At 35.7% G+C, this 26,633-nt stretch overlaps 4 protein-coding genes and 1 pseudogene across 10 annotated transcripts; 3 read left to right on the forward strand and 2 right to left on the reverse strand.

Annotated features, from left to right (window-relative positions):
* The first annotated feature begins 3,197 nt into the window (after positions 1-3,197).
* LOC113329495 (cytochrome P450 82C3-like) lies at positions 3,198-4,230 on the forward strand. Its single transcript, XM_026576371.1, has 2 exons — positions 3,198-3,365; positions 3,500-4,230. The coding sequence occupies exon 2, from the start codon at positions 3,530-3,532 to the stop codon at positions 4,121-4,123; it is 594 nt and encodes a 197-aa protein (XP_026432156.1). The 5' UTR covers positions 3,198-3,365; positions 3,500-3,529; the 3' UTR covers positions 4,124-4,230.
* A 1,454-nt stretch (positions 4,231-5,684) lies between these two features.
* LOC113329499 lies at positions 5,685-6,123 on the reverse strand (annotated as a pseudogene).
* A 3,389-nt stretch (positions 6,124-9,512) lies between these two features.
* On the reverse strand, positions 9,513-15,406 carry LOC113330234 (putative F-box protein At5g62660). 7 transcript variants are annotated; one of them, XR_003350120.1, is made up of 9 exons: positions 15,196-15,385; positions 14,766-14,848; positions 11,814-11,941; positions 11,313-11,392; positions 10,727-10,824; positions 10,377-10,467; positions 10,183-10,287; positions 10,000-10,090; positions 9,513-9,723 (listed from the first exon to the last, which is right to left on the reverse strand). XR_003350120.1 is itself a non-coding variant. In XM_026577097.1 (3 exons), exon 3 carries the CDS (start codon positions 14,824-14,826, stop codon positions 13,921-13,923), a length of 906 nt encoding a protein of 301 aa, XP_026432882.1. In that variant the 5' UTR covers positions 14,827-14,848; positions 15,196-15,234; positions 15,311-15,406; the 3' UTR covers positions 13,207-13,920. The 7 variants fall into 7 exon arrangements, 3 of the variants coding, with proteins under 3 accessions (XP_026432882.1, XP_026432881.1, XP_026432880.1); XR_003350118.1 differs by having other exon boundaries at positions 9,513-9,728; XR_003350119.1 differs by lacking the exon at positions 10,727-10,824 and having other exon boundaries at positions 9,513-9,728.
* A 1,201-nt stretch (positions 15,407-16,607) lies between these two features.
* Positions 16,608-18,118, forward strand: LOC113330080 ((R,S)-reticuline 7-O-methyltransferase-like). Its single transcript, XM_026576943.1, has 2 exons — positions 16,608-17,528; positions 17,660-18,118. Exons 1-2 carry the CDS (start codon positions 16,755-16,757, stop codon positions 17,960-17,962), a joined length of 1,077 nt encoding a protein of 358 aa, XP_026432728.1. The 5' UTR covers positions 16,608-16,754; the 3' UTR covers positions 17,963-18,118.
* A 5,998-nt stretch (positions 18,119-24,116) lies between these two features.
* On the forward strand, positions 24,117-25,707 carry LOC113330165 ((R,S)-reticuline 7-O-methyltransferase-like). The gene is made up of 2 exons (XM_026577009.1): positions 24,117-25,123; positions 25,255-25,707. Exons 1-2 carry the CDS (start codon positions 24,338-24,340, stop codon positions 25,555-25,557), a joined length of 1,089 nt encoding a protein of 362 aa, XP_026432794.1. The 5' UTR covers positions 24,117-24,337; the 3' UTR covers positions 25,558-25,707.
* The last annotated feature ends 926 nt before the right edge of the window (positions 25,708-26,633 follow it).

The following is a 26,633-nucleotide window of genomic DNA, read 5'->3' on the forward strand; positions in this document are numbered from 1 at the left end:
ATTCTACAGTATTTAAAAGGATCATCAGGAAGAGGAGTTTTGATGACAAAGAATGAAGCCTATTCAATTTCTAGCTACTGTATAACAGCATATTCAGATGCTGATTATGCTGGATGTCCAGTTGATCGTAAATCAACAACAGGGTACTGCATATTTTTTGGTGGTAATCTGGTTACATGGAGAAGCAAGAAACAAAATGTTGTTTCTCGATCAAGTGCTGAAGCAGAATACAGAGCCATGGCTTCAACAACTTGTGAGATTGTTTGGCTGCGAGCATTACCTAAAGATTTGGGTTTTCTGTCACCTCAGCCAGCTAAGATGTTTTGTGACAATCAAGCAACGATACAAATCACATCAAATCCCACCTTTCATGAGAGTACAAAGCACATAGAAGTGGATTGTCATTTTGTTAGAGAGAAGGTATTCGCCAAAGTAATATGCACTCCCTTCGTTCGTAGTCATCAACAACTGGCAGATGTTTTTACTAAGGGTTTACCTGTCAAGCAATTCAATGGAATTCTATCCAAGTTGGGCTCCATTGATATCGTCGCACCAACTTGAGGGGGAGTGTTGGAACAAAGGAGAATATTTGGTTTCTCTATTTAGATTGGCTTACACTGCAAGAAAATATTCTCTAGATATGTTGTTATCTATACGAATATGTGGCATGTATAGGATATATATATACACGTCTTGTAAAACCTCCATCGATAATAAGAAATCCTAATCATTCTTCTCCCGTGGACGTAGGCTATAGCCGAACCACGTTAAATTGTGTTTCTTCTTTTAATCTGTTTTAGTTAACTGCATAACATCTTATGCAGATCCAATATTGACTGCATAACCTCTTATGCATACTGCATAACATCTTACACACAACAACAGTAGCCCACGAAAGAACAAGTGTTTTTCAATTATAAAAAATTCTTTTCACTCCACCAATAACCGCTTAGTTGTGGATTCAGCTTGCGTTCCATTATTTTGGAGATACAAGTGCCCATGAAGGATAAGCACTTTGACAACAATATAGATTATCAAGAATTAGCAAATGAAAATAACTTATGGTTGGGTGTTGTTTTCCAGTATAATTAATTATCTCAACTTACATTATTATTTGTTTATCTTCAGGAGAGTTTTTTTTTTTGGATGCTGATCCTTACTGCTTGACTTAGGTATTGAGCATAATGCTCGGAGTTTTGATCAGGAGAACTGTACCTTTATGGTTGAAACAGATTTGGGAACTGAAGTAAAGTCTTTAGTTTTAGCTTGGTCTGTTGGGTGTTTGGAAATAGAGTAGATTGTAGTTCCCTTTCAGTTGGGATGCTCTTTTCGCTTTAGCTTTTCTTTTCTTTTTGGCGGTAACTTTGTACATTCTTTTCGTCGTAGTAAAATCTTCTCTTTTAATCTGAAGATAAGAAAATCTACCATCACAATGCATTTCCCAAATAAGTTAACGAGATTATTCATTATTGAGCATCTCCAATAAAGTTTGGGTCTCTAAAAAAATTGGTGCCACATAGAATTTTAGATACTCCAACATAAAAAAACTCTCTCCAATGATAGTTGGATAGTCAAAAATTAGCATGAGTTGGCAGTTTGAGTTTGGATGAGAATATCTAAATTTAGATACTACAATCCATACCCACGTCCTAAATTTTTCTGTTTAAAATTATTTTGGTCCACACTTTAGATTAAGTAACCTATAACTAAATGACACTTGTACTAAAATAGATATATATACATGAGATGCTTATCAAAATAGGATTCTATTCGTACATAATGTTTATTAAAAGCCTAATTTACAGGTTTTCACATAGAATACATACCGAGACACCATTGGAAATGACACAATTAGACTAGAATAGTTAAAAGCGCCGTGCAAGGACCGATTTCCAAGCGAGTACTTTTTTACTTGGTAGTTCTCCGAGATGATCAATTAATAACTCCTCACTGATTTGGTGAGTTTCAAATTCATGTTTTACGAGTTTTAGTGAGTTCCAAGTCCGAATTTTTTGATTTTTGGTTAACACCACCGATTTTTCCTAGTTTTTGATGTTAGTAACAATTTATATGATCAACAAGATTTTAAGCATCTATAATAAATTTTAATGCCGAGGTTTGGCGAGTTCCAAGTCCGAACTCAACCTTCCTTGTTCCCAACGACCAATCGAGTAGGATGGATGAACGAATTAAACTATTTTTGGGTAGAGACTAGTCGGTGATGTTACTGCAACCCAGCAAATTATGAAAAGAATAACTATGCATGCATCCTACGAACCCACCATCCCCGAACATCATGATATTTTAACCGGAAAAATGGAAGAAATTAATACAGAAAAAGATCCACAGAAGAAACTACTGAAAAGCAAATAAAAAAAAAAGAGTAATAAAACTAAGTATTAGTCATGTCTAGGAAAATTATTTCCAAAAAAAAAAAGAACGTCTAGGAAAATGATCAGCTATAAATAGCGCATATAGGAAAATGATCAATTATTTTGTGAGATTAGTTGCGTCTTTTTATTTTAATATTATACAAAAAAAAAGAAAAAGAAAGAAGAGGCAATTAATCTCACAAAAGCCTATATATGGAGGACGGTTCTTAATTCTATATATGCTGAACGTAGTTCACTCAATTCTCAATCTGTCCGTTAAAACTCTACACCCTAAACCATGGATTCTTTTGATACTCTTTTCAATTATCAGTTTTCAGCAACTAATATGGTTATTAGTCTCTTTGCTTTTGCTCTTTACTATTTGTTAGTATGGAGACCAAATACAAAATCTTCTCTTAAGATGAAAAATCAGGCACCATAACCAGCTGGATCTTTGCCATTCATTGGCCATCTCCATCTAATGGACAGATCAAACCCACACCACACAGCTTTGGGAGCCATGGCTGACAAATATGGACCAGTATTCATTGTTCGAATCGGTGTACACCGTGCATTAGTAGTGAGCAGTTGGGAGGGAGCAAAAGAATGTTTTACCACCAACGACAAGATCTTTATTTCTCGACCACATCAAACAATAGGGAATTGGTTACGATGATGCGATGTTAAGTTTCAATTCTGATGGACAGTATTGGACCGAAATTCGTAGAATAATGAAAACTGAACTTCTTTCCAACAATAGGCTCGCGTTGGTAAGAAAAGGGAATCTGAAATTTCTACATCAATTAAAGAACTACACGACGCAAACTGGGGTACTGACGGAACCAAAGGAGCTCAACGAGCTCCAGTTTTGGTTGAGATGAGGCAATGGATTGGTGATCTAACCCTTAATATGTCTTCTAGAATGATTGCAGGGAAGAGATGCTTTGGTGATGGTACCGATGGAGAAGCAGAAAGGTGTCAGCTACATGTCTGGTATGTCGATTAGTTTTATATTTTGTGTGTTAGGTGTGGAAGCACATTCGTATTTCTTCTTTTTTTTCAAAGCATAGCATACTCCAATTATGATGGATCATGGCTTCATGGGTTTATCTTGGTTATTCTTGCAGGGTCTATTGCAGGGTGGGGGCGTTTGGACAATGTTTGCTGTACTGTGGGCCGTCGGTTGTCTAGTAAATAATCCGCATGTACTGAAGAAGGCTCAGGATGAGCTGGACAACCATGTTGGAAAAGAAAGACTAGTGGAAGAATCCGATATCAAGGACCTCACATACATCCGAGCTATGGTTAAGGAAGTGATGCGTCTATATGCAGTGTCCATGCGTCTATTTGAATCCACTGAGGATTGCGCTATTGCCGGGTACAACGTTCCAGCAGGAACCCTATTAATCGTGAATGCATGGAAGATTCAACGTGACCCCCGAGTCTGGTCGGATCCATTAGAATTCCGCCCTGAGAGATTTCTTACTAGTCCCCATAAAGACATGAATTTTAGCGGTCAACATTTTGAATTTGCACCTTTAGGATCTGGTAGAAGATCTTGCCCTGGAACTTCTCTCGGTCTTCAAATGGTGAACATGATAATTGCTCGCTTGGTTCATGGATTCGGGTTCAAACCACCTTCAAGTGCACCTGTTGATATGACTGAAGCTGTTGGTTTCGCCAATATGGTTAAAGCTACACCACTTGAAGTTTTGCTTACCCCAAGACTCCCTAAGGAGCTTTACGTTTAAGAATCAGGAGATGTCTGTTATCGCGTAAGGAGCCACTTGTGAAATACGTACCTAGTGTAAGATCTAGGTAATAAGAAGAGGTCACCACAAACAGGATATTCACCAGCGCGAACGGTACTTAGATCTCTGTATGTGATGTGTTTGCTTGCTTAAATTAAAGCATAAAAGCATGAAAAAGAAAATTGCCTGGACTATTCAAAAACTTAAATTAAAGCATAAAAGCATGAAAAAGAAAGAACCACAATTGGGGATATCAAAATTAATTGGGGCATATGAATTATTTCTCCCAACCAATAGTATTTGTTAAGGGGTGTCTTGTGGGAGCAGAAATACCAAAATACCATTCTCTCAAAATAAAAATTAAAAAATTTAAAATAAAAAAACAAAATCATATGCCCAATTTCCAACTTCACCTCTTATTAATCACTTTTATGGTTAGGGATTTGAAACCTAAATATTCCCCACTCCCTTTCAAATTCTCTTCTACTTCTCTGCCGGCTCCTCAACTTGAAAACGATTTTTTTTTAACATTCAGAAGTGATGAAGACCATGCCGGAAATGATGAAGACCATGCTGAAAGTGATAAATACCATGCCGGAGGTGATGAATACATGCCGGAAGTGATGCAGACCATGCCAGTATAGATGAAGACCATGCCGGTAGTGATGAAGACCATGCCAGAAATAATTTTTTTTACATCGTCGGAAGTGATGAAGACCATGCCGTATTTGATGAAGACCATGTCGGAAAATTGTGTCAGCATGCTTGGTAACTAACATTCAATGTCGTAACTAAGTGCCGGCATGCTCGATAGAAATCTATCAATGCCAGTAGTCAAGTGGAAAAAAATTCAAGTTTCTGGATAATTTACGTCATGTGTTGGCGAAGAAATTCAAGCAACATACCACGCCGGTAGTAGTACCGGCATGCTAGAGAATTAACCGACTGTGCCAGCAGTGGACTGAAAACCAGGTCGAACACAGCCGGATAACGTACCGGCATAATATTTTTGATTGAATACTATGCCCACTTGAATTTCAAAAATGGGGGATAAGCTCGGTGATGACATGGACGTGGTATGAATACCAAGCCGGTATGGATGCTACCGGCATTGTATTCATACCACTTCCATGACAGCACCGAGCTTTTTCAGCTGCAAAAACGGTGGATTCAAAGAAAAAAAATCAATTTTTCAACCTCTTAGCAGCAATTCTCTCTTCACAATCATCCTCCATTTTCACCCAAAAAAGTGTCCTCTCAAATATTTTTCCCTCCTTCTACTCTCACCTCAGTCACCCAAATTCAAATAAAAATACACACTAATCATTTGACAAATACTTAAGATTTTTACTAAATTTTATTAATCACTAAACCTAATTAGTGAGGGGTAGATTAGGATTTAAAAAAATAATTAGATAAGGAGTGACCCTCATTTGATATTTGGATCCCGTTTTTGTATTTTTTCTGTATCCCCCAATTAGTTTTGATATTCCCAATCACGTGTTCAAAAGAAACCAAATAACTTAAACCAAAAACAAAATAAACCCTAGCCAGATGATCATCATTCAAAATCCCACTGGTTCTCCCTTCTGACCTCCTCTTCCTCAGGGTAAAGTCATTCTTGATGTTGAATGTTTTGCAGATCTCCTCCGACGACTTGCCCTTGATCATATCAGCAACTGTCTGGCAAGTCAAATCCAACAACTCCTTAACATTGAGATAATTTGCCGCCAAAATAAGATCGAACAACGTAGCTTGGTCAACCTTAACAAACTCAGCATCTCAGTTCTTAATTTCATCATCTTTCTCTTTTTCATTGGCATTATTGTCATGTTTCCTGCAGTATTCAATAACTTCGGCCTGCTTATTATATTGGGTAAAGGTATTCCGTTATCTGCACAATCATCTTCGATCATATGCTTAATGGTTTGGGATTGAAGATCAACAGATTCTTCAACATCAAAAGTTTCTCCATCAGAACTCTTTAAGATTACCATCTTTGAAGTCGGACATATCTTATCAGTTAAAGGGTGAAATTGCAAAGAAAAAAATTAGTAACTGAGGTATGAACAGAGAAAGACAAAAGCGAAGAAGTAGAATGTGAGAACCAATACCTTCGTTCACGGATATATATAGGCGTTACGATTATGCTGACGACTAGTTTGTTAAGCTTGGGAACGGGCATATAAAAGAAAAACAGTTTCTCAGCTAGGGAACCAGTCTGCGTAAAACAGTTCACACTACAAACTGAACTGCACCAGTCTTCTCCATACTCATGAAGATATGGCTGTGTGTGTAGTGTCCTAGTGGAATAAACACTAGACCAGCAAACATATAGTTACTTGGCAATTTATCGAACCAATGGACTGGGACCAACGGTTGTAACTACACCATTAGTTAATTGTATACTATGAAACCCCAAATTAGAGTATGGCACTCCACGAAATGATATATCCATTTAACGATAGCTAAGGTTTACAACAGGAAGTAAATAATGCTCACAGGCCGAAGGGTACTTGTATCTTCCTCTACACCATCTCTAACTATCGCTGTTTCATCTGGTTTATACATGGAGACTGGATGACCAGATGTGATCCGCTCTCTATTTCAGAATGCAGGAAAAATAAATAAATAAGAAAAAAAAACATAAAAGATGAAACCTACACATTGATGAATATGAAACCTAATACAAGGGATTCACATTCCAATAGAAGGGCTTCACATGGATTCCTAGTAACTAAAAAAAATTAATTACGGGGTGTCTTGATGTAATTGCAAAAGTCTAAGTTACCCTCCATCTAAAATAAAAACCTAAAACCTAAAATCAAAACATAATTCTAATTCAAAAATCTACTATTCTTCTTCCTTTTCTTAACTTCCTTTCCTTCAACAAACGCAAATCCTTCAATTCCTCTTTTTTTTTTCAATTGAAATTACTTCGTCATCTCGATCAATCAGCGATTCAAAAAATTTATAATCGTCGATTGAATTCTCTATTAAAGATGTGGAAGTGATAGTAATCAACAAACTAATTACGTTTGAAATGGTTAGATTGATTGAAATAGGTATTAGAACCATTTTTGGTTAGTTGTTCCCCTAAAAAAAAACTCATCTGCAACTGATTTACAATTGGGTTCGACAGAAAAAAAACAACTATCCGTAACTAATTTACAGTTGAGTTCGAATAAAGAACCCCATTCGTGACTATTTTACAGTGGGGTTCGTCCAAAAAAACCCAGCCGTAACTAATTTAATTTACAGTTGGCCTTTACCCAAGTATAGTTGGGTTCCTCTAAGACAAACCTAATAGTAGAAACTCAACCGTAAAACCAATTTTACCCTGTTACGGTTAGAAGTTCATCATCACCCAACCGGAAAGCGCTTCGAAAAGCTTAAAAACACAATTTATTTTTATTTACGTTCTTTCACCAATTTTAAGAAAGAAAAAGGAAATTGATTAGGTAATTGGAAATCCAGGGATTTAATCGTGAAAAAAATCTTCAAAACTTCTCTTTTTTTTTCAACTTTTTCTTCCCACAAAAATACTACGGTTAATCTGATATTTTTTTCACAAGTTATACCAAAAAACTTATTAATCTAAGATTGGCAACACTAACTACATGACGGATATTTAACCATTATGAAAGTATTTTAGATAAGGGGATTTCGACATTACTAACTGATGACTCGTTTTTGTCATATTAGTGAAGCCCGTCAGTTGGATTGTGAAGCCCCTATATTAGGATTCATGAATATAGCGAGGTGACAATATATGTGTTATGAATATTTGACGTATCTTAGTACATAAAAGGTAAAAGCACGTGTTGTCCACTATGGAATGTGTCATAGGTTCAAACTATCCAAATGCAACAGAAGTCCTTGATAACGCGGCACTACGCTCCACAACACAGTTTCAGCCAATTTTTTCACTTCTTGACTAAAAGTCTATTCAACCCATATTAAACAGAGGTTCTGCTCACAATTATACAAGTTACCAAATCAGTACACACACTCTGCTTGATGCATAAAATAATAATCCAAACAAAGATAAAAATGCACCAACAAAACTTAGCTTTAATCTTTGTCGAAGCCTTATTATTACTGCACACTTAGGGTTACACAAGCTCTCCTTGTTCAGAATACCCAACCCATTAACAACAACTCAAAAGAGAAACAGTCGATCTGAACTCATTGAGGTTAACCTTGCCAGATCCACTTGGCCTTCCTTGTTCTTGAACACCGCATCTATTAAGGTGCGGATGTCGCTTGATTGCGACTTTGCTCTTAACTCGAGTTCTCAAAGCATCAATCATGGATTCATCATTAATCAAATTGGGTAAGTTTTGGTCTACGATTTCCATATAGAACCATCTCATCAAGAGTTTCTTTTGGAAAACTGAAAATTGACGTGACAATTTTGGTGTGAATAGAAAATCCTTTGTATGTTGGATTTGTAAATGGGCTGTATACATGGGGTTTGGACCTTATAGTGTTTGGTCCAGTTGGGAAGGATTAGTTACCCTGAAACTAAGAGAAACCTAATATACCTATTCGTACACAACTTTTCACGAATTCAAATTGAGATTTGAATTTAACAACCCTCCATGGAGCAACATGATGATTTGGTAAAGAGGTACCATTAGCATCTATATATACCCTGCACATTTAGGTTAGAAAATCAATCACATAAATAGTAATCATTCTATTGCATTCACTAGAAATCATCGATTAAATTTGTTTCAATTAAGAGAGTTTATCGCTAATGTTTTGGTTCTCTGTTTCTCGAAGTTTGGAGTGCTACTACGTCGAGAAGAAATTCATAACATCTTGGGAGACAGACATTGATAATCCGTAAACACCATTGCGGGGTGAATCGAAGTTGTCTTAAGGCTAGAGGATATAATCCTTGCTTTGACTTTGGTTTGTCTATTTGGGTTTGAATTCTTCTTTTTGGTTTTCTATTAAAGTATATGCACAAAATTGCCAACAGTTTCAATCGAAAACTTTGCATATTCGAAACAGATATAATGAAAACCAAGTTAATACAGGATTAGGAAAGCTGTACAATTTCTACTTTTAAGCGCGTTTCACTATAACAAAAACAACCATGGATCATTATTAAAAAATAAAAAAATTGTGATCTAAGTACTGGCTGTCTATGATCTTTGCCTGTATAATCTGAAGGGTGATATATAGATAACAACTTTCCTGCGATGAAAAGTGTGATCTTTTCGTTGCAGGAAACATTAAGTTTTGAAAAGTAGAGATCCAAAGACAAGGTTTTAAAAGTTGTGATCTTTCCTCTAAGTTTTCAGCCCAAATTTACCTTATACAAACAGAAAAACAGAATAATCCATTCCTGCACCTGTAATTCAAATTATAACTGATATAAACAAAATCCAAAATTATATATAAATGGCAAATAATGTCATTGAACAGAAAATATGCGAAATTACACATTTTTGCTGAGTACTGATTTATCTCAATCAGGTTCGAGCTTTACAGCATGAGACTACGGAGAATGAAACTTGCATAAACCACAACAACCACGAGACTAACGGGGAGTATTTTGTACGCCTTCTTTTAAAGCAGACCCATCACTATACTGCGAGTTGAAAATCATAATCAAGTTCTTACAAGTGACACATTTAAATTAAAGCTGATAAAGATGAAGACAATAAATAAGAACATAAGAGAAACACTAATGCTTGACTTAATGATGAACTGAGTCGTGGGTAGACAGACAAGTACCTTGAGCACCATTTGCCTTATTAATGACCAGAGGTTGAGTATTGTTTATGACAATCGAAAGATTAACGACAAGAGATAGTATTTGACACTCTCAACCTGATGACAATCAAAAAGATGTACAGTACCTGCCATTGCAGATTGTGAACTCGCAGAACCTAATATTCTCTCCACTGAAGACTGGTGTCGAGGGAACAGCTCACGGGTATCTTTGACAATCTGCGGAACAGTATCCAGTTGCTCAAGTTAGATGAGAAGTCAACAATAAACTTAAATTCAGATAACTAATGTCAAATAAGGCCAGTGCCAACCTTAATTTCTCTGCCCCGTATCCAACGTTCTTCTCACCACCAAATAAATTTCCATATCATGACGATTAACCTCATCCGCTACATATCTCCTAGAACTTTGCTCTTCTGCAATTTTATGTTTAACTCCTTAATTATCCACCTGGTATTGTAAAATTAATTTATTATTGAAAAGAATTTGAGGTACAACGTAATACCAGGACACAAATTCACTACTCTTTTCGCCAAGAAAAGCCTCCAAATCATCCCTGGCTTGAGGCTGGTACAAGCAAGAATCACTATGTACTCCTACAAAGATACAACAATCAAAAACATAAGACAAAATCGGGTATATCACTTGTATACTTTTCTTGCAAGAACCACTATGTACTCCTACAAAGATACAACAATCAAAAACATAAGACAAAATCGGGTATATCACTTATATACTTTTCTTGCACATTTCCACATCTTCTAATGAAATCTATTCTTATTTGGATATGATCCCCAATCAGTTCGTGCAAAAGATAAATACTTTTGAAAGGGAGAGGTAAATGCACTCCCCCACCTGAAAATTATTGTAAAACTCAAACAATCGAGCATCTTCAAGTTCTTGGGACTGCAAAGTTCTCTCTCAAAATGAACAACAAAATGTTTCTTGGAATTCTGGAAACAAGACAATCTTCGAATTATTAAGAAAATTAATACACGCAAACATGAGTATAACTACTGACACCTGAACAACCTACTTAAAGTTTGAAAGGAATAAAACAGAGGAACCTACAGTTTAAGGTGATGCGTGAAATAGAAGTTAATACAACTGATGCAAATATCTAAAACAGACATACCCTGGAATATGGTGATAACTTTAACCTCCTAATATAAGCCAATGAACTATCATCTAGAAGAACAAAAGCAACAAATTAATATTTACCCTCTGGTTAATATGCTAACAGATATCCACAGCAACAAGAACCAATAATGCTTATGCATCTATAATCAAGTGAAGTCAATATGCATAGCCATCTGAATAAGGGGACCAATAGAAGCCCCTTGAAAGAGAGTCGAAGTCATACAAGTTTTTAAGACAACTAAACTACAAATCCAGGGTACAATAATAAAACAGAGAAGAATAAGAAGTTAAAAGGAATTACCTCCTCAAATGGAGGAGTCATGCTTAGCCACAAAACACATATGAGGTAATTGAGTTTATCTCGAGTCGATGATCATTTTCCTGTCAAGGATTTGGGTAAAATATAATATGATATCTAGTAATACCGATATGATATGGAGATATCCCAACTATCTATATGAGTTAGAAGATATCAAAGCACGGGATATAAGAGATAAACCTACAAAACCAACTCAAATTAAATCTACAAATTCTAAATTAAATCATAAAACCACTAATGATAACCTGGCAATAATATCAACAGATTTCTAGCTTACATGCTAAAAACAGAGTATTCAGAGACGAAATAAAAGCTGAATTTAGATCATGGTCTAACCAAGAAGAACTTTAATGATTGGTAAAACACTAAGGATTCGAACTGTATCTTATGGTACCTGAGATTCAAAGAGCAGCATTAATTAAATAGTCTAATAGAAATTAGTACGATGGTGAAACAGGACAATGGAGTTTTTGAGAAATCTACCTTGCCAGAAACAAGGGAAGTAGAGAAGAAATACTGCGGTCTGCTTCTGCCACCAATGATGTTGATGGTTTATGTAAACACACTGGATCCCTAGGATTTTGTGAAACATAACGAGGTTTCCGAGATGCCTACAACACAATACCACATCACAAAACAAATATATTAGCCACTACGGTGAAATGGCGAACCATAGAGAAGTAAACCACTGATATAGATCATAATACTGCATAACAATCTCATATAGACAGGTTCATATGCAAGTCTCGTCTAACGTTCTATCATATACATACGCTCGTAATAACAAAAATGGTCATCATCCTTTACTGTATGCCACATACAACTACTTTTATCACTAAAATATGGTTGAGAATCACTGTTTGGCATAACTATGTTAATGAACTGAGATCGTACAAAAAGTATCATCTCAGAACTTATAATTCCCAACCTTAATTTCAGCAAAACTAACACACTCCATAGATTTGGCACAGAGAATACAGTCAGACATTTTCAGTGGTTAGAATCATTTTGTATTGGGTAATAGGCATGGAAAATGCAAATCCAGACCATATGTACACAGTGATTCTTAACTAATAACATCACCAAGGAAAATGCAATCCAGACCATATGAAAATCCAGACCGTACTCATATTAGGTATGATCATATTTTGATTTGGTGATGGAAGAAGATATGTTGGTGTTTAAAGAAGATGGGTATGTTGGTGATGAATTAGAAGAAACAGCTGTAGTTGGAGTTGATGCAGATAGACAAGAATCTGGAGAAGTTGCAGCTTGTTCTGTTTGAATGGGATCTCAAGAACTGGATGTGGAATGTGGAGTGCAACTGGAGCTGGTGGTGTTGTGTGTAGGTTACACTGGATGGAGTTTTGGAGTACAAGATGGTTTGGGTGCTACTTTGTTTCGGTCTTATGGTGTAATGCAGCTGAGGGTGGTCTGCTTGATATTCATATTCACACAACGAGCAATTGAAACCGCTTACAAGAGTACCTATTGATACCAGAAAATACATGATTTACAAGAGTACCTATTGATCATTGATGATTCCTAGTAAGTACCAACATGCCTCACATTTAAAGTTCAAAAATAAAACAAAATAAAATATAATGAACAAACTACAACCTCATTGAAACAACTTTCAGCTACAATTCAAGGTACTTACAAACACAGTTATTCAAATTATCAGTAGTCAAATTTTATATTGTTATCATACAATGAATCAACTGAAAACATTCCACAATTAAGCAAATTCCAGATTCATAAAGCACAGATAAAGCATTAACTCACCTATTTAGGGTTTCCCAGTAACAGAAAACAATAAAATTAGGAAACTAAACCTAACACAGGAGAAATCACGCCTATAAACATAAATCCATCTCAAAAACGCAAATCTAAATTGAATCCTAGATTCTCAAAACACAAATACCAAACAAATTTACAGAGACATCGAATTGGTATATATGTTTAGATTTTACTCAAGCTACTTTCCTGTTACCTAAAATATTGTGCATGGAGTTTCGGGATTCTTGTAAGATTATTAACAATACTGCGAACCCTTATAATACTGTTGGATATGATCCTGTTATCATTTAAGCATTGTAGTGTATGACATTTTGAGTACTTTTGGCTTACTCGTATTTCACTATATACACTGTAAGTGGAATACTGTGAGTAGTTCATACTATCTAAATTAAGATGACGAACTACGGTCGTGCTTGATCCTTTTCAAGTTATGGAGGAGGGTACGTTGCCAGCCGTTTTGCGGTTCGGAACAACCGTGTGAGGTTGTTCATATCGTCGGAAAGGAGCTGGTTACTACTTGGCAGTTCATACCATCTAGTTGGAGATGGTTGCAACCTTGGAAGTATGTATCGTTGGTAAGAGGTAGTTGCAGTATTGAGTGTTCATACTACCTAGTGCAGATATGATTGCTGATTTCCAATTCATATCATCTGATAAGGATGGTTGCTGTACATGGTGACAGTTCATACCATCGAGCTAGAAATGATTATTGATTCTTTCTAGAGTAGCTCATATCTGTTTAACTGATGGGTCCCTTCGAGGATGAGCTAAGGCTAATAACTGACCGTACTCATATTGGATGATTATTGATAAACATGTCAGTGCACCAATACATAGAACCATTCACATACGCACAAGGCAAATTATCATGAAGATAAGGTGGCACTTCAGGTATCCTTCTCCAAGAACCATCGCCTAAAGTTAAGATCTCGCAAGCTTCAATAACTTCAAAATCGTCATCACCATCTTCTTCTAGACAATTGGGGACTTCTCCTACAAATATATACCACATGCATAACACTTTGTGCTCCCTGGTGGTAGGATCATATCCAAATATATAAGATGTAACCTGGGGATCCTGAGTGTTAAATTCAGGATGGTTTTCGTTTTCTTCTAGTAATAATGTTGATTGAATCCAGGGTGATGCTTCTCTCGTGCTTATATTGTATATGCAAACAGCATGCCTGTGATCATCGACAAAACACATCAAGCCATTTATGGGTCTTAAAATAAAATCACAGCAGAACATATTTGTTTTCCTCATGGTGTGGATGCCTGCTCTGCCTATTATGCCTCCAAGAGATAAATCTGCTGTCAAGAAAACCTCATCATGTCCCATATATCTGATCTCTGTGTATTCTTGATCCTTGACCGAAAGCAGCGGAATCACATAAACAAGAGATGGGCGTGCTTTTGATCGAGTGAGATGTAAATCAATAAAGTACGAGTCTTCTTCAATCAGATACAACCAATGTTTGCTCACGCACTTAAACCGCATAAGTGATTTCACAGGGAGTCTGCTTAGTATCTCACTAACTATAATATCATTATCAATCCTAATGAAACTAGGGTTACCAACAATTCCAGTAATATCATTATTCAACTTTAGACAAGTATTGAAGTTAGTAATATCACCGCCAGTTATAACTCCAGGTAGGGAAGCTACTTCTACTTCTGAACACCCTTTGCGATCCATTTCCCAGCTGCCTGTCCAATTTCTAGGAGGTACATGACCAAGAATAACGGCAATTCAGTAAATTATTAACCAATTTCTGACAAAAATCGAAACTTCACTGAAACAGATCAAATTAAAAACGATGATACTACTGAACAGCGGAAATTACTTACCAATTTAATTGGTTTATGCTTGAAAAAATGATACAAATCAAATTCAAAGTACCATCGAATTGGTATCAACAAATTTAAAAACGATAAGAAAAATTTTTGAATCAAAAATCTAGTACAATAAGGAATTAATCCACACGATCTGAGTTTTCGATTTGAATCAGGATGCTAAATTAAAAGATGAATCAAAAATCTAGCCAAGGTTTTAATCGAATCATACCTGAGTCACTAATTCCACGATGATCCTCACTTGAGTTCCCTGTGAATGAAGAGAAAACTTGAGAGAGAGAAACCAGAGTGAAAATGAGAAAAATTAGATTTGGATCCGAGTTTACGAGGACAAAAGGAAAGATTTTTGTTAAACAGAGAGCTTGTAATCATCATTCAGCTTGTAATCAACATTCAGGAACAGGAAGAAGTCCTTACATAGGTTTTTTCCCCTATCTTTGGTGGTGGAGGTGCTCGAACCTGTTAAATGGGTGAATTTAACAGGGGTAGTTTCGTCTAATTTACAATAATATACTCCCTCCGTTTTAAGAAAAAATGATACTTCCACTTTTTCATTTTTGCCTAAAAAACAGACGTAGTATTAACTAGGTCCGAGTAAGGATGCACAAGAACCCGCCCTGAGTCCCCGTACCGGTCTGGAACCGAAAAAACCAGACTGGAACCGTACCGGAATCGAAGTGAACGGTACATGAACCGGTTCTCAAATTTCAATCCCGATAATACAGTGACCGGTTCTGGGGGAAGTACCTGTATTTACTAGCTTAAATGTCACGGTGAATAATAGACGTTTGATATTTTAATTGGAGGTAATCGTGGTCATAGATCCTAGGTATAGATAGTCACTTTATCTATCTGAACATCGACAACATCCCTCATTCTTTTTCTTTTTCCTTTCAAAATTGAAGAACGGAAAAATCATTTTCTGTTAATAAAAGATCAACTTAATAAAAAATCAACTTTATTTTTTTTTTCTTTTATCGTTGGGGAAGCCTGACCTAATATTGTAGATAATAATTTTTTTTTTTTAATTATTTTACCGGCGGGGAAGCCTGGCCTAACATTGTAGATAATCGTTCCACAATAATCATTGTAAATTATTGTAGGAACCTCTGTAACAGCTTCTCCAATGGAATGTGTGTGAAGGAAAAAATCTTCATCCACATAGGATACACAACCATTTTTATAAAAAATCATTTCCAACCCATTGATATGAGGATGATGTAGCAAAAAAAAAGTTAGACATCTTCTAAGTAAACCTCTAGTTTTAGACATTCACTTAGAGGATGTCTTCCCATCCTAGTCACACTTTTATTAATAAAAATCATTAAAAACAAAAATGGAATTAATTTTAACCAATTATTCACCTATAAATAAGTAAAAGAAGGATACAACACTCTATGGGTAGGAGATAAAATTTACTTTCTCCTAATATTTACGATTTTATAACTAAAGGATGTCTTAAAAATGAAGCCACATAAAAAACATCCACATTTACCATTGAAGAAACTCTAAGGATAACCATGTGTAATTATGTGCCAACTTTAAGACCTTTTGTTTGGTTGTCTTTTTTTCCCTTATAATAAAAAGAATAAGACGGGGGTGGTTGGTTGTGATATGAATACAGAGTACTTTTTCCAAGTCGGAGTTAGTCTAAGGAGCCATTATATCCCCTCATTTTTGTGGTGTCCATCAGTTCAGTAATTAGCAAGAAAGCTAGAGTGACATTATATTAGGAAAGCAGATCTCTCTGATCAATTAGCCAACATAGAGATGGATCATACTCGTGAAGAAGAAAAACGATTGAAAGGGCAAATAGAAATGTGGGAGCACATATATGCATTTGTCGATTCAATGGCATTGAAATGTGCAGTTGAACTTGGTATACCAGATATCATAAACTCTTATGGTCGTCCCATCACAGTGTCAGAGATCATTAACAACTTCTCAACAACCACATCATCATCATCATCTCCGGATATCGACTATCTTACCCGTGTAATGAGATTGTTGGTTCGCAAGCGCATATTTTCTTTACATGTTGATGAAGAAAGCAGTCAAATTTACTATGATTTAACTCCATCATCCAGATGGTTATTGAGAGACTCTCAATTTAATTTATCACCGCTTCTTTTAGCGCAACTTGATCCATGGCTACTTAAACCATGGCAATATATGGGAAAATGTGTTAAAGAAGGTGGTTTTCCTTTTGAGAAGGCTCATGGAGTTGAGATTTGGGATTGTGCCTTAGCTAATCCACAATTTAATCACCTCTTTAACGATGCAATGAGATGTACAGCTGAGATAATAATCAACGCGGTGTTGGTCAAGTACAAAGATGGATTCAATGGGATCGAATCACTGGTTGATGTTGGTGGAGGGACTGGGATAATGATCACCGAGATTGTAAAGGCTAATCCTCATATTAAAGGTATTAATTTTGATCTACCTCATGTAGTCGCTACGGCACCTGAACAACAAGGAATTGTGCATGTTGGCGGTGATATGTTTGTTCATATTGTAGAAGCTGATGCTGTCATCATGAAGGTTAGCTCACTTTTTTTATTTGTTTATGAAACCATAATTTTGTAGCTGATTTTGAAGTTAGATGCCAAATATATATGATTTTTTACTAAGAATTAATATAGAATCTAACTTATGTGGTGTGCCTGATGCAGTGGATATTGCACGACTGGGGTGACGAAGACTGTGTAAAGATCTTGAAAAATTGTCATAAAGCAATAGCAAAGAAGAAGAATGGGAAAGTAATTATTGTAGATTGTGTACTTCGACCAGATGGAGGTGGTTCATTCGATAACACAGGATTTGCATTTGATCTACTGATGATAGCACATACTTCGGGTGGAAAAGAAAGAACTGAAGTCGAATGGAAGACGTTATTGAACAATGCAGGCTTCCCTCGCTTCAATATAATTCCAATTCCAGCATTTCCTTCCATCGTAGAGGCATTTCCAGAATGACTGCGAAGTCATATCAGATGTAATTGTCTGTTGAATAATAAATTTGTTGTGTTTGTATTATCTCTCTCTCTCTCTGATAAGGAAATGTATGGTTGTGTCCTCCTGTATTTGATTTACTTATTTTTAATGGGTGGCGCGTATTTGTACTGTTTGTCATGTTCGCTTGTATCAAAGAGCCTTTATGTTCTCATAATTCTTTCTGTTTCGCTCTTAGAGTGTAGTGTTATTTGCGCAGATATAAAGTGTCCATATCTATTTGTAGAATGAAGATCTCACGTAAATAGGTTCTATGCTCAAGCTGGATTGTGAAGATATTAAAGAAAGCAATGTATTGATATTACATGTAATGATTTGTTAAGTTGTACAGACACAGACTAAGAGGTATCTATAACACTTATTACAGGACTTAAGTCAAGTCAATATTAGCTGACTTGACTATACAGAACATACTCTAATATACCCGTCAATCTGAACAAGTAAACAAAATAGGTACAGATTGTAAAAGACACTCAACAAGAGCCAGTATGTAAGACACTCAACAAGAGCCAGTCTATAAGACAATCAAAGAAATAAGTGCTCAACAAGAGCCTACAAGACAAGAAACATAACCGATGCTCAACAAGAGCCAATCTGACAAAAAAATATCAGATGCTCAATAAGAGCCAATCTATCTAAAAGAAGTATAACTAGTTTGAAGCAGAACTGATAGCAGCCGAAGATTGTACTATCCTTTGTAGTAGTCTTGAAAAAGTTGGATAGCAGAGACCCTTTGTCATGACATCAACTAACTGCTCCTCTGTTACTACATCACTAACTTTAATAATTCCATCTTCAACCAGTTCCCTGACAGTACGGTAATCTATCTCCACATGTTTGACAAATGACACTTTGATTATCAAATAGAAACCGCAAAGGATATGCAACTGAGATATTCAATTATGTTAATAAGTATGTAAGAAATTGCAGTTCACCAGTAGCCACAGTCAAACACTTTTACTCAGCTTCAGCTGAGCATCTTGAAACAGTTGGTTGTTTCTTTGATGGACAAGAAACAACAGGCTCAACCATGAACACTACATAATCGTAAGTTGATCTTCTTGTATCTAGGCAGCCATCCCAATCTGAATCAGTGTATGCATTTAAATTATAAACGTCTCCTCTTTTTAAAGTAATTCCAGTACACAAAGTGCCTTTCAAATATCTTAAAATTATTTTCGCAAGAAGGAAATGCTGATCATTTGGAGCATGCATAAATTTGGACACATAATTAACATCAAAATATATATCAGGCTTTGTATGTGTAAGATATTGAAGACCACCAACCAATGTCCTATATGATATGGTTTTTTCTTCGTGCCCCCATCAAAAAACGCCCCCATCAAAAATTTATCCGATAAATTTAAGGTGGTTCGAAAACCATAATACCGTAAGTCGTGAAAAATGAGGGATACACATGTCACATGGCATATAGTTGAAAGACTTCAATATTGCAATATTACGGAATGGAGACGCAATTATAATTAATCATTGTGTACATATGCTTCGGTATGGCCTAGAGTCAGCAACTTCGGAAAGGATTTGGAGATGTACCCATAGGGATAAAATCATATTATCTTTGTTTAAATAATTAACCATGTACATACTCTCTGATTCCGAAAAGTCAATGCCACCGGAAAGTGGAGCGCCAGCGGCATATAAGACGAGAATATGATTAAGTAGTCAGCATGTAAAAAAGATACGTTTGTTTATTACGAATTAAAATAATAAAAGATATGATTTTATCGTCTCTATCTAATCTCAACTGCCCAGTAATGAATTTGATTACTAAATAAAGTAAGCATGTTTTATGGTCTGTATATACCAATCAATACAAAATGAAGTAAGCATATTTCATGGTCTGTATATACCAATCAATTACAGACCATGAAACATGCTTACTTCATTTTCCAATCATGTTTAAACCATCCTCTTCTTTTGCATGATCGAAGATTCACATAAGGAGAGAATAGTACTTGGCTAAAACTATTTTTGCCATATCTAAAATTTGAGAGGGAAAAATGTTTCTAAACTTTTAGATCTAAATCCCAAGCATAGAAAATTCTTCTCACTACACCAATAACTTGCTTATCCGTGGGTTCAGCTTGCATTATGCAAGTGCCCAAGAACGATAAGATACGTTGACAACATTCTAGATTATCGAGGACTGGTTTCCTTTGTTTTCACCTAGCAAACAAAAGAACTTTTAATGGTTAGGTATTGTTTCGTCTAATCAAATATCTCAACTTACTTTGTTACTTTTATATTTTACGTGGGTTCAGCTTGCATTATGCAAGTGCCCAAGAACGATAAGATACGTTGACAACATTCTAGATTATCGAGGACTGGTTTCCTTTGTTTTCACCTAGCAAACAAAAGAACTTTTAATGGTTAGGTATTGTTTCGTCTAATCAAATATCTCAACTTACTTTGTTACTTTTATATTTTAGTGTCTTCTTCTCTTTTTTCTTCTTTTGCTAAACAACAACCCAACTCAACTTATTCAGTAGATAGAACCATCCGTGATCACCATGCATTCCCCATACATGTTCACGAGATTATACATTATTGCAAGATACGTAAGGTTAGACCCGTGATATCATTGCAACGATCGTCATGCTTTTTCTTTTTTGTTGTTGAATGGAAAACGGGAAAATACAGAGTAAGAGCCACTAGCAATGGACCAGCAAGAAAGAAATTATCAGAAGCCAGTATACTGGTATGTTTGTTTATTCTAAATTGGAACGATGAAAGATATGATTTTATCATCTCGATCGAATCTCAACTGCCCAGTAATGAATTTGATTACAAAATGCCACAACTTTTGTTTATATAAAATTAGAAAGAAAAGACAACAGTAAGCGTGTTTCACGGTCTGCGTATACCTATCCAGGTTCCAACAATTATTTGTCGAATCCAACTAATCAATTCACTTTCTATCTATATCAATCGATACAGAATTCCGTATCAAAACAATTTTTTTTTTGATATAAACTAATCACTGATGGCATATTAACTGTCAGTGACACATGGTTTTTTTGTACTTAGGTACTAATCACTTATACTACTATGCTTAGAATTCTTCAATATTTTGTTTTCTATTTTTTGAAAAAGCCGAGATCAAGCTGAACAAGAAATACTGAAAGAGCACTTTCCAAGAGGCTAATAGATTGTTTAGCCATTTAGATTTTTCTGTTTGGTTGTACGATCAAAGTCGAAGATTCGGATTAGGAGAAAATACTACCTGGCTCTAACTTTTTTGCCTAATCTAAAATTTGAGAGGGTAACGGAAATTTTCATTTGTATTAAATTTTTGGATCTTAAATCTGCATAATAGAAAATTCTTTTCTTTTTTTTGATTAGAAAGGAGAATTTTATTGAGAAAAGAAGAATATACAATGATTTACATAGTTCCTTATATGGTTTGATAATGCCAATGGTGTTTCTGTGAAGATTGGTGAGCTTAAACTAGTAACTGGTTGTTTAAAACAGTGGGTTTCTTACAAGATCGCGTCCCAATGTTCGCAAACACGATGAGGTTGGTAATCATAAACCCGTATTGTGAATTTCAAACTATTTTCAAAAACCCTAATTTTGCAAATTTAGGATTTTTTTTTCATAAACCCTAATTAGGGGAAATTGGGGATTAAAGTGTTATCTGATATCTGTTTGTGCAGAAAATATGTGAAGAACCTAATTAGAAGTTTTAGGGTTGAATAATCTGATACAAATAAGGTTAGGATTTTTTATTTAATATTAGTATCAATTATAGTGGATTAAATGGTTTTAGTATGTTGTTCATGTTGCGCATCAATTACCACCTATTAAGAAGGTTAACTTCAATTGGTTCATTGAGACAGACCTATTTTAAATTGATAAAGATGACGAATTCTATGAAATGTGAGATAAAGAAGCAGTTGAATATGATTGGTATATTCCTCTTACATGAATGTTACTAACATGAAGGTTACTCTTAGTGATGAATTCCCTTTAAGTTCTTATCTGTCAGTTGCAAATAGTTGTTATTCAACACATAAGAAGTTAAAAAGTATACACATTAACCGAGCTGCACCACAAGTCACACTTGACCCATCTATTTTTTTAACACCTAACAATAGGATGATGTAATAAATCACCTGAGCTATTAAGGAGAAGCCTTAGGATGGTCTCTATCTATTACTGCAGTCATTAGGAGTTTGGGCACTGTAAGTGGTAAGAAGTTATTTGTTAATGTGGATGATGATAATGTGGTGGATGCTGAAATATCAGTTGAACAAATACAGGCTGAGTTGGAGTTTGAGAACATACAACTCTCAAATAATGATGAAGTTGTTTGTCATCTCATTGATGATTGTAGAAGTCAAGTTTCTGATGATGTAGAAATGGGTATAAAAATGTATACTGAATTTGTAAACAACTACTATGGGGCGGGAGGTGGAATCTTTTTATTCCTTACATTCACAACTACATAAAAAAAATGCAGGCAATGTAACGACCCATCCCTCCACCAATATTGTTCCCACTTCGCCACTACGGTCATCCTGCAACGTGGGGTATTCAACGAGCACCGCTGCGGTCATCCGGAAGTAACTTCCCAGGAGGTCACCCATCCCTGGATTACTCCCGTCCGAACACGCTTGACTGCAAAGTTTTTTGCCAACTTTGTATCCAGTTAAGATGAAAAGCACTCAGTGTTACGAAAGGACAAATCATTACTTATATTCCATTAGACCAACCACTAATATCGGGGTATTACAGGTAGTGTTTATATCTTACTGTAATTGTTCATATGTCTTGTACTCGCATGGACAAGTAGACGTGTATACACTTGGTAGCGGAAAAGGATGGAGAAATCTAGGAGAAAGCAGTTACTACGTTTTACCAAATAATGGAGACCATTGTGTTGGGAGTGTTTGCGTAAATGGTTCCCTTCATTGGCTCTGTGATGGGGAAGAGGAGATAGTGGCCTTCAATTTAGCCGATGAAAAATTCTGCTCGCTTCCTACACCACCTGGTTTGTCTCCACATAGTACTCAGGGACTATATGTTTCCAATGGTTTTCTATGTCTTGTATGTAAAAACCTAGGTGAAGGCTTTGCAGACATATGGTTTTTAAAGAAGAATCTGCATGGCGATCGCAATAGTATTAGTTACGAAAAAGCTTACAGTTGGAGTAAAGAGTTCAATATTGCAATTGAATTCAAGTACCGACGTCATAGGTTATTTTTCCTTACGGATCGGGAAGCAATTACAATCAATGATCGTGGACATATGCTTCGGTATAGCCTAGAGACAACAACTTCAGAAAAGACTTGGAAATGTACACATAGGGGGACAAAGCCAATACGGTTACCATTATTGCATGTCAACAGCTTGGTCTCAATGCAAGCACTAGGAGAAGAAAATGTACAGGTATTTATAGGATAATCAGATGATGATACCATTAGACTTAGTAGTATCCATCGCGGGAAGAGGAAGGGCATAGCTACCCCCAAAGGTCATTTCCGGTCGAAGAAGTTTATTGATCACCTATAAGAAAGGTGCATTTTATTTTTGGTAAGATTTTATTACATTTACAAGTTATGCTTATTTTCCTTGGTTATTTTATCTTCCCGCGCATCAAAATTTTATGCACTATCGTCGACAGTTTGATACAACTTGCTTTATTACTCTGTCCGTGTATGTGAAAAAACCTAATATTTCCTCCGTTCCATTTTAGATGATGTTTTAGGGTTATTTTTTTGTTCCATAATACTTGAAGGTTTTCATATTTTTCCAAAAAACTACCAACAACACCTTTACATTTTGTGTTAGAACTATAAGTTTATTTTTAAATCCACTAGTAACAATTAATGTTTAAAGATTTTTCTCATGAGTATAGGCGTAAAGTTTTAATATCTCTCTTTTTTTAATAAACGTGAAAACTCCTAGAACATCATTTGAAATAGAACGGAGGGAGTATATACTGGATATATATTTATTTATTCGTTTGATACAACTTTAAGACTTTTTGTTTAGTTCTTTTTAATCTGGTCTTAATCGCTATTTTTCATGCCTTTATAATAAAAACAATAAGACAGGGGTGGTTGGTTGTGAGTCATGTGACACTTGAATTAATCTTGTCTTCTGCATGAGAATACAGGATACCTTTTATTTTATTAGTCGGAGTCAGGCCAATGAGCCATTATATCCCCTCAACTGTAAAGGAATTTCTACTTGCATTATCTCAGAAAAATTGTTGTTGTGGTGTCCATCAGTTCAGTAATTAGCAAGAGGGCTAGGGTGACATTTATCTTAGAAACTCAGATCTAGGTCTCTGATCAATTAGGGAACATAGAGATGGAGAATAATACTCATGAAGAAGAAAAAAGATTGAAAGGGCAAATAGAAATGTGGGAGCACATATATGCATTTGTCGATTCAATGGCATTGAAATGTGCAGTTGAACTTGGTATACCAGATATCATAAACTCTCATGGTCGTCCCATCACAGTATCAGAGATCATCAACAATTTTCCAACAACCACATCATCATCATCATCATCATCATCTCCGAATATCGACTATCTTACCCGTGTGATGAGATTATTGGTTCGCAAGCGCATATTTTCCATACATATTGATAAAGAAAGCAATCAAATTTACTATGATTTGACTCCATCATCCAAATGGTTATTGAGAGATTCTCAATTTAATTTATCACCGCTTCTTTTAGCGCAACTTGATCCATGGCTACTTAATCCATGGCAGTACATGGGGAAATGTGTTAAAGAAGGTGGTTTGCCTTTTGAGAAGGCTCACGGGGTTGAGATTTGGGATTGTGCCTTAGCTAATCAACAATTTAATCACCTCTTTAACGATGCAATGAGATGTACAGCTGAGATAATAATCAACGCGGTGTTGGTCAAGTACAAAGATGGATTCAATGGGATCGAATCACTGGTTGATGTTGGTGGAGGGACTGGGATAATGATCACCGAGATTGTAAAGGCTAATCCTCATATTAAAGGTATTAATTTTGATCTACCTCATGTAGTCGCTACGGCACCTGAACAACAAGGAATTGTGCATGTTGGCGGTGATATGTTTGTTCATATTGTAGAAGCTGATGCTGTCATCATGAAGGTTAGCTCACTTTTTTTATTTGTTTATGAAACCATAATTTTGTAGCTGATTTTGAAGTTAGATGCCAAATATATATGATTTTTTACTAAGAATTAATATAGAATCTAACTTATGTGGTGTGCCTGATGCAGTGGATATTGCACGACTGGGGTGACGAAGACTGTGTAAAGATCTTGAAAAATTGTCGTAAAGCAATCGCGAAGAAGAAGAATGGGAAAGTTATTATAGTTGATTGCGTAATTCGACCAGATGGAAATGGTTCATTCGATAACACAGCATTTGCATTTGATCTAGTGATGATAGCTCATACTTCTGGTGGAAAAGAAAGAACTGAAGTTGAATGGAACACGTTATTGAATAATGCAGGCTTCCCTCGCTTCAATATAGTTCCAATTCCGGCATTTCCTTCCATCATTGAGGCATTTCCAGAATGACTACGAAGTGATATAAGATGTAATTAATTATCTGTTTACTTACAAGGAAATGTACGCTTATGTTCTGCATTTGATTTACTTATTTTTAATGGGTGGCGCGTATTTGTACTGTTTGTCATGTTTGCTTGAATCAAACAGCCTTTATCTTCACATGATTCTTTCTGTTTCGCCCTTACAGTGTAGTGTTATTCTCTGTAGCTGTAAAGACAGGTTTATTTCTTGTCTATATCTGTTTGTAGAATGAATACTTCAATGACGGTGTTGACAATTGACTGTATATCTTGAAAATTTGAATGTACGTGTGATGTTCTCAGTCTTGAATTTCAATAACAGGTGCCACGATGAACTTTTTTCATTTTTTGATCCGTAAATAAGGGTTCGAAAACTACTTTCATCCAGATAATCATGAACCCTTTAAGTGAGGAGTTCTGGAATTCATGTTTGAGGTATTGCCTGAAAGTAATAATATGTTTGATATTTTGTATAATCTTTGCAATTGCGAGCAACTTGTTGAAAGCTCTATCATTCCTTTCCTTCCACTGGGACCAAAGGATAGCAACAGGTAAAACTTTAATCACCAGATTTTTTCTGGACATACTTAAAGGGCATGGCCAGGTACAGATGAGCTTGAATTCTGCACCGAAGAAGTTCCAAATGTGGCTAGCTACACTGCAATAAAGAAGTCTATATATAGGAGTTTCTGCATCATTAATGCACATACAGCAATGATTAACCCATGTTCTTAATCTTGAGTAAGAATCTTGTTCTTGGTAGCAGTCCACCGGAAAGAGCTTACTTTAGATGGCCATATTGATTACCATATAGATCATGTGGGCATAGATCACACATGGTTGGACTTCTTTTTTCCTAGAAAAAAAAAATCATTCAAGAAAGTGTTGAGAAAGCACTTAAAACTTGCAACATAAACAAAAGCCTTTTTATTAGGAAACACAAAAGCCTTTCCCTATTATAAGATACGACCAATTATCGTTTAAAAGCCCGTTTAGACTTTATTTGACAGTTTTAAGTGTGATCTACGATCATTTTTGTATCAAAAAATCTAGAGAATATTCCCG

The sequence above is a fragment of the Papaver somniferum genome, unplaced genomic scaffold (assembly GCF_003573695.1).
Source record: "Papaver somniferum cultivar HN1 unplaced genomic scaffold, ASM357369v1 unplaced-scaffold_117, whole genome shotgun sequence".
NCBI classification, from domain to species: domain Eukaryota; kingdom Viridiplantae; phylum Streptophyta; class Magnoliopsida; order Ranunculales; family Papaveraceae; genus Papaver; species Papaver somniferum.

Coding starts and splice junctions, on each gene's coding strand:
- LOC113329495 (XM_026576371.1), top strand. CDS start 3,530: ATGTTTGCTGTACTGTGGGCCGTCGGTTGTCTAGTAAATAATCCGCAT.
- LOC113330234 (XM_026577097.1), bottom strand. CDS start 14,826: ATGGATCGCAAAGGGTGTTCAGAAGTAGAAGTAGCTTCCCTACCTGGA.
- LOC113330080 (XM_026576943.1), top strand. CDS start 16,755: ATGGATCATACTCGTGAAGAAGAAAAACGATTGAAAGGGCAAATAGAA. Junction 17,529..17,659: donor CTGATGCTGTCATCATGAAG/GTTAGCTCACTT, acceptor TGCCTGATGCAG/TGGATATTGCACGACTGGGG.
- LOC113330165 (XM_026577009.1), top strand. CDS start 24,338: ATGGAGAATAATACTCATGAAGAAGAAAAAAGATTGAAAGGGCAAATA. Junction 25,124..25,254: donor CTGATGCTGTCATCATGAAG/GTTAGCTCACTT, acceptor TGCCTGATGCAG/TGGATATTGCACGACTGGGG.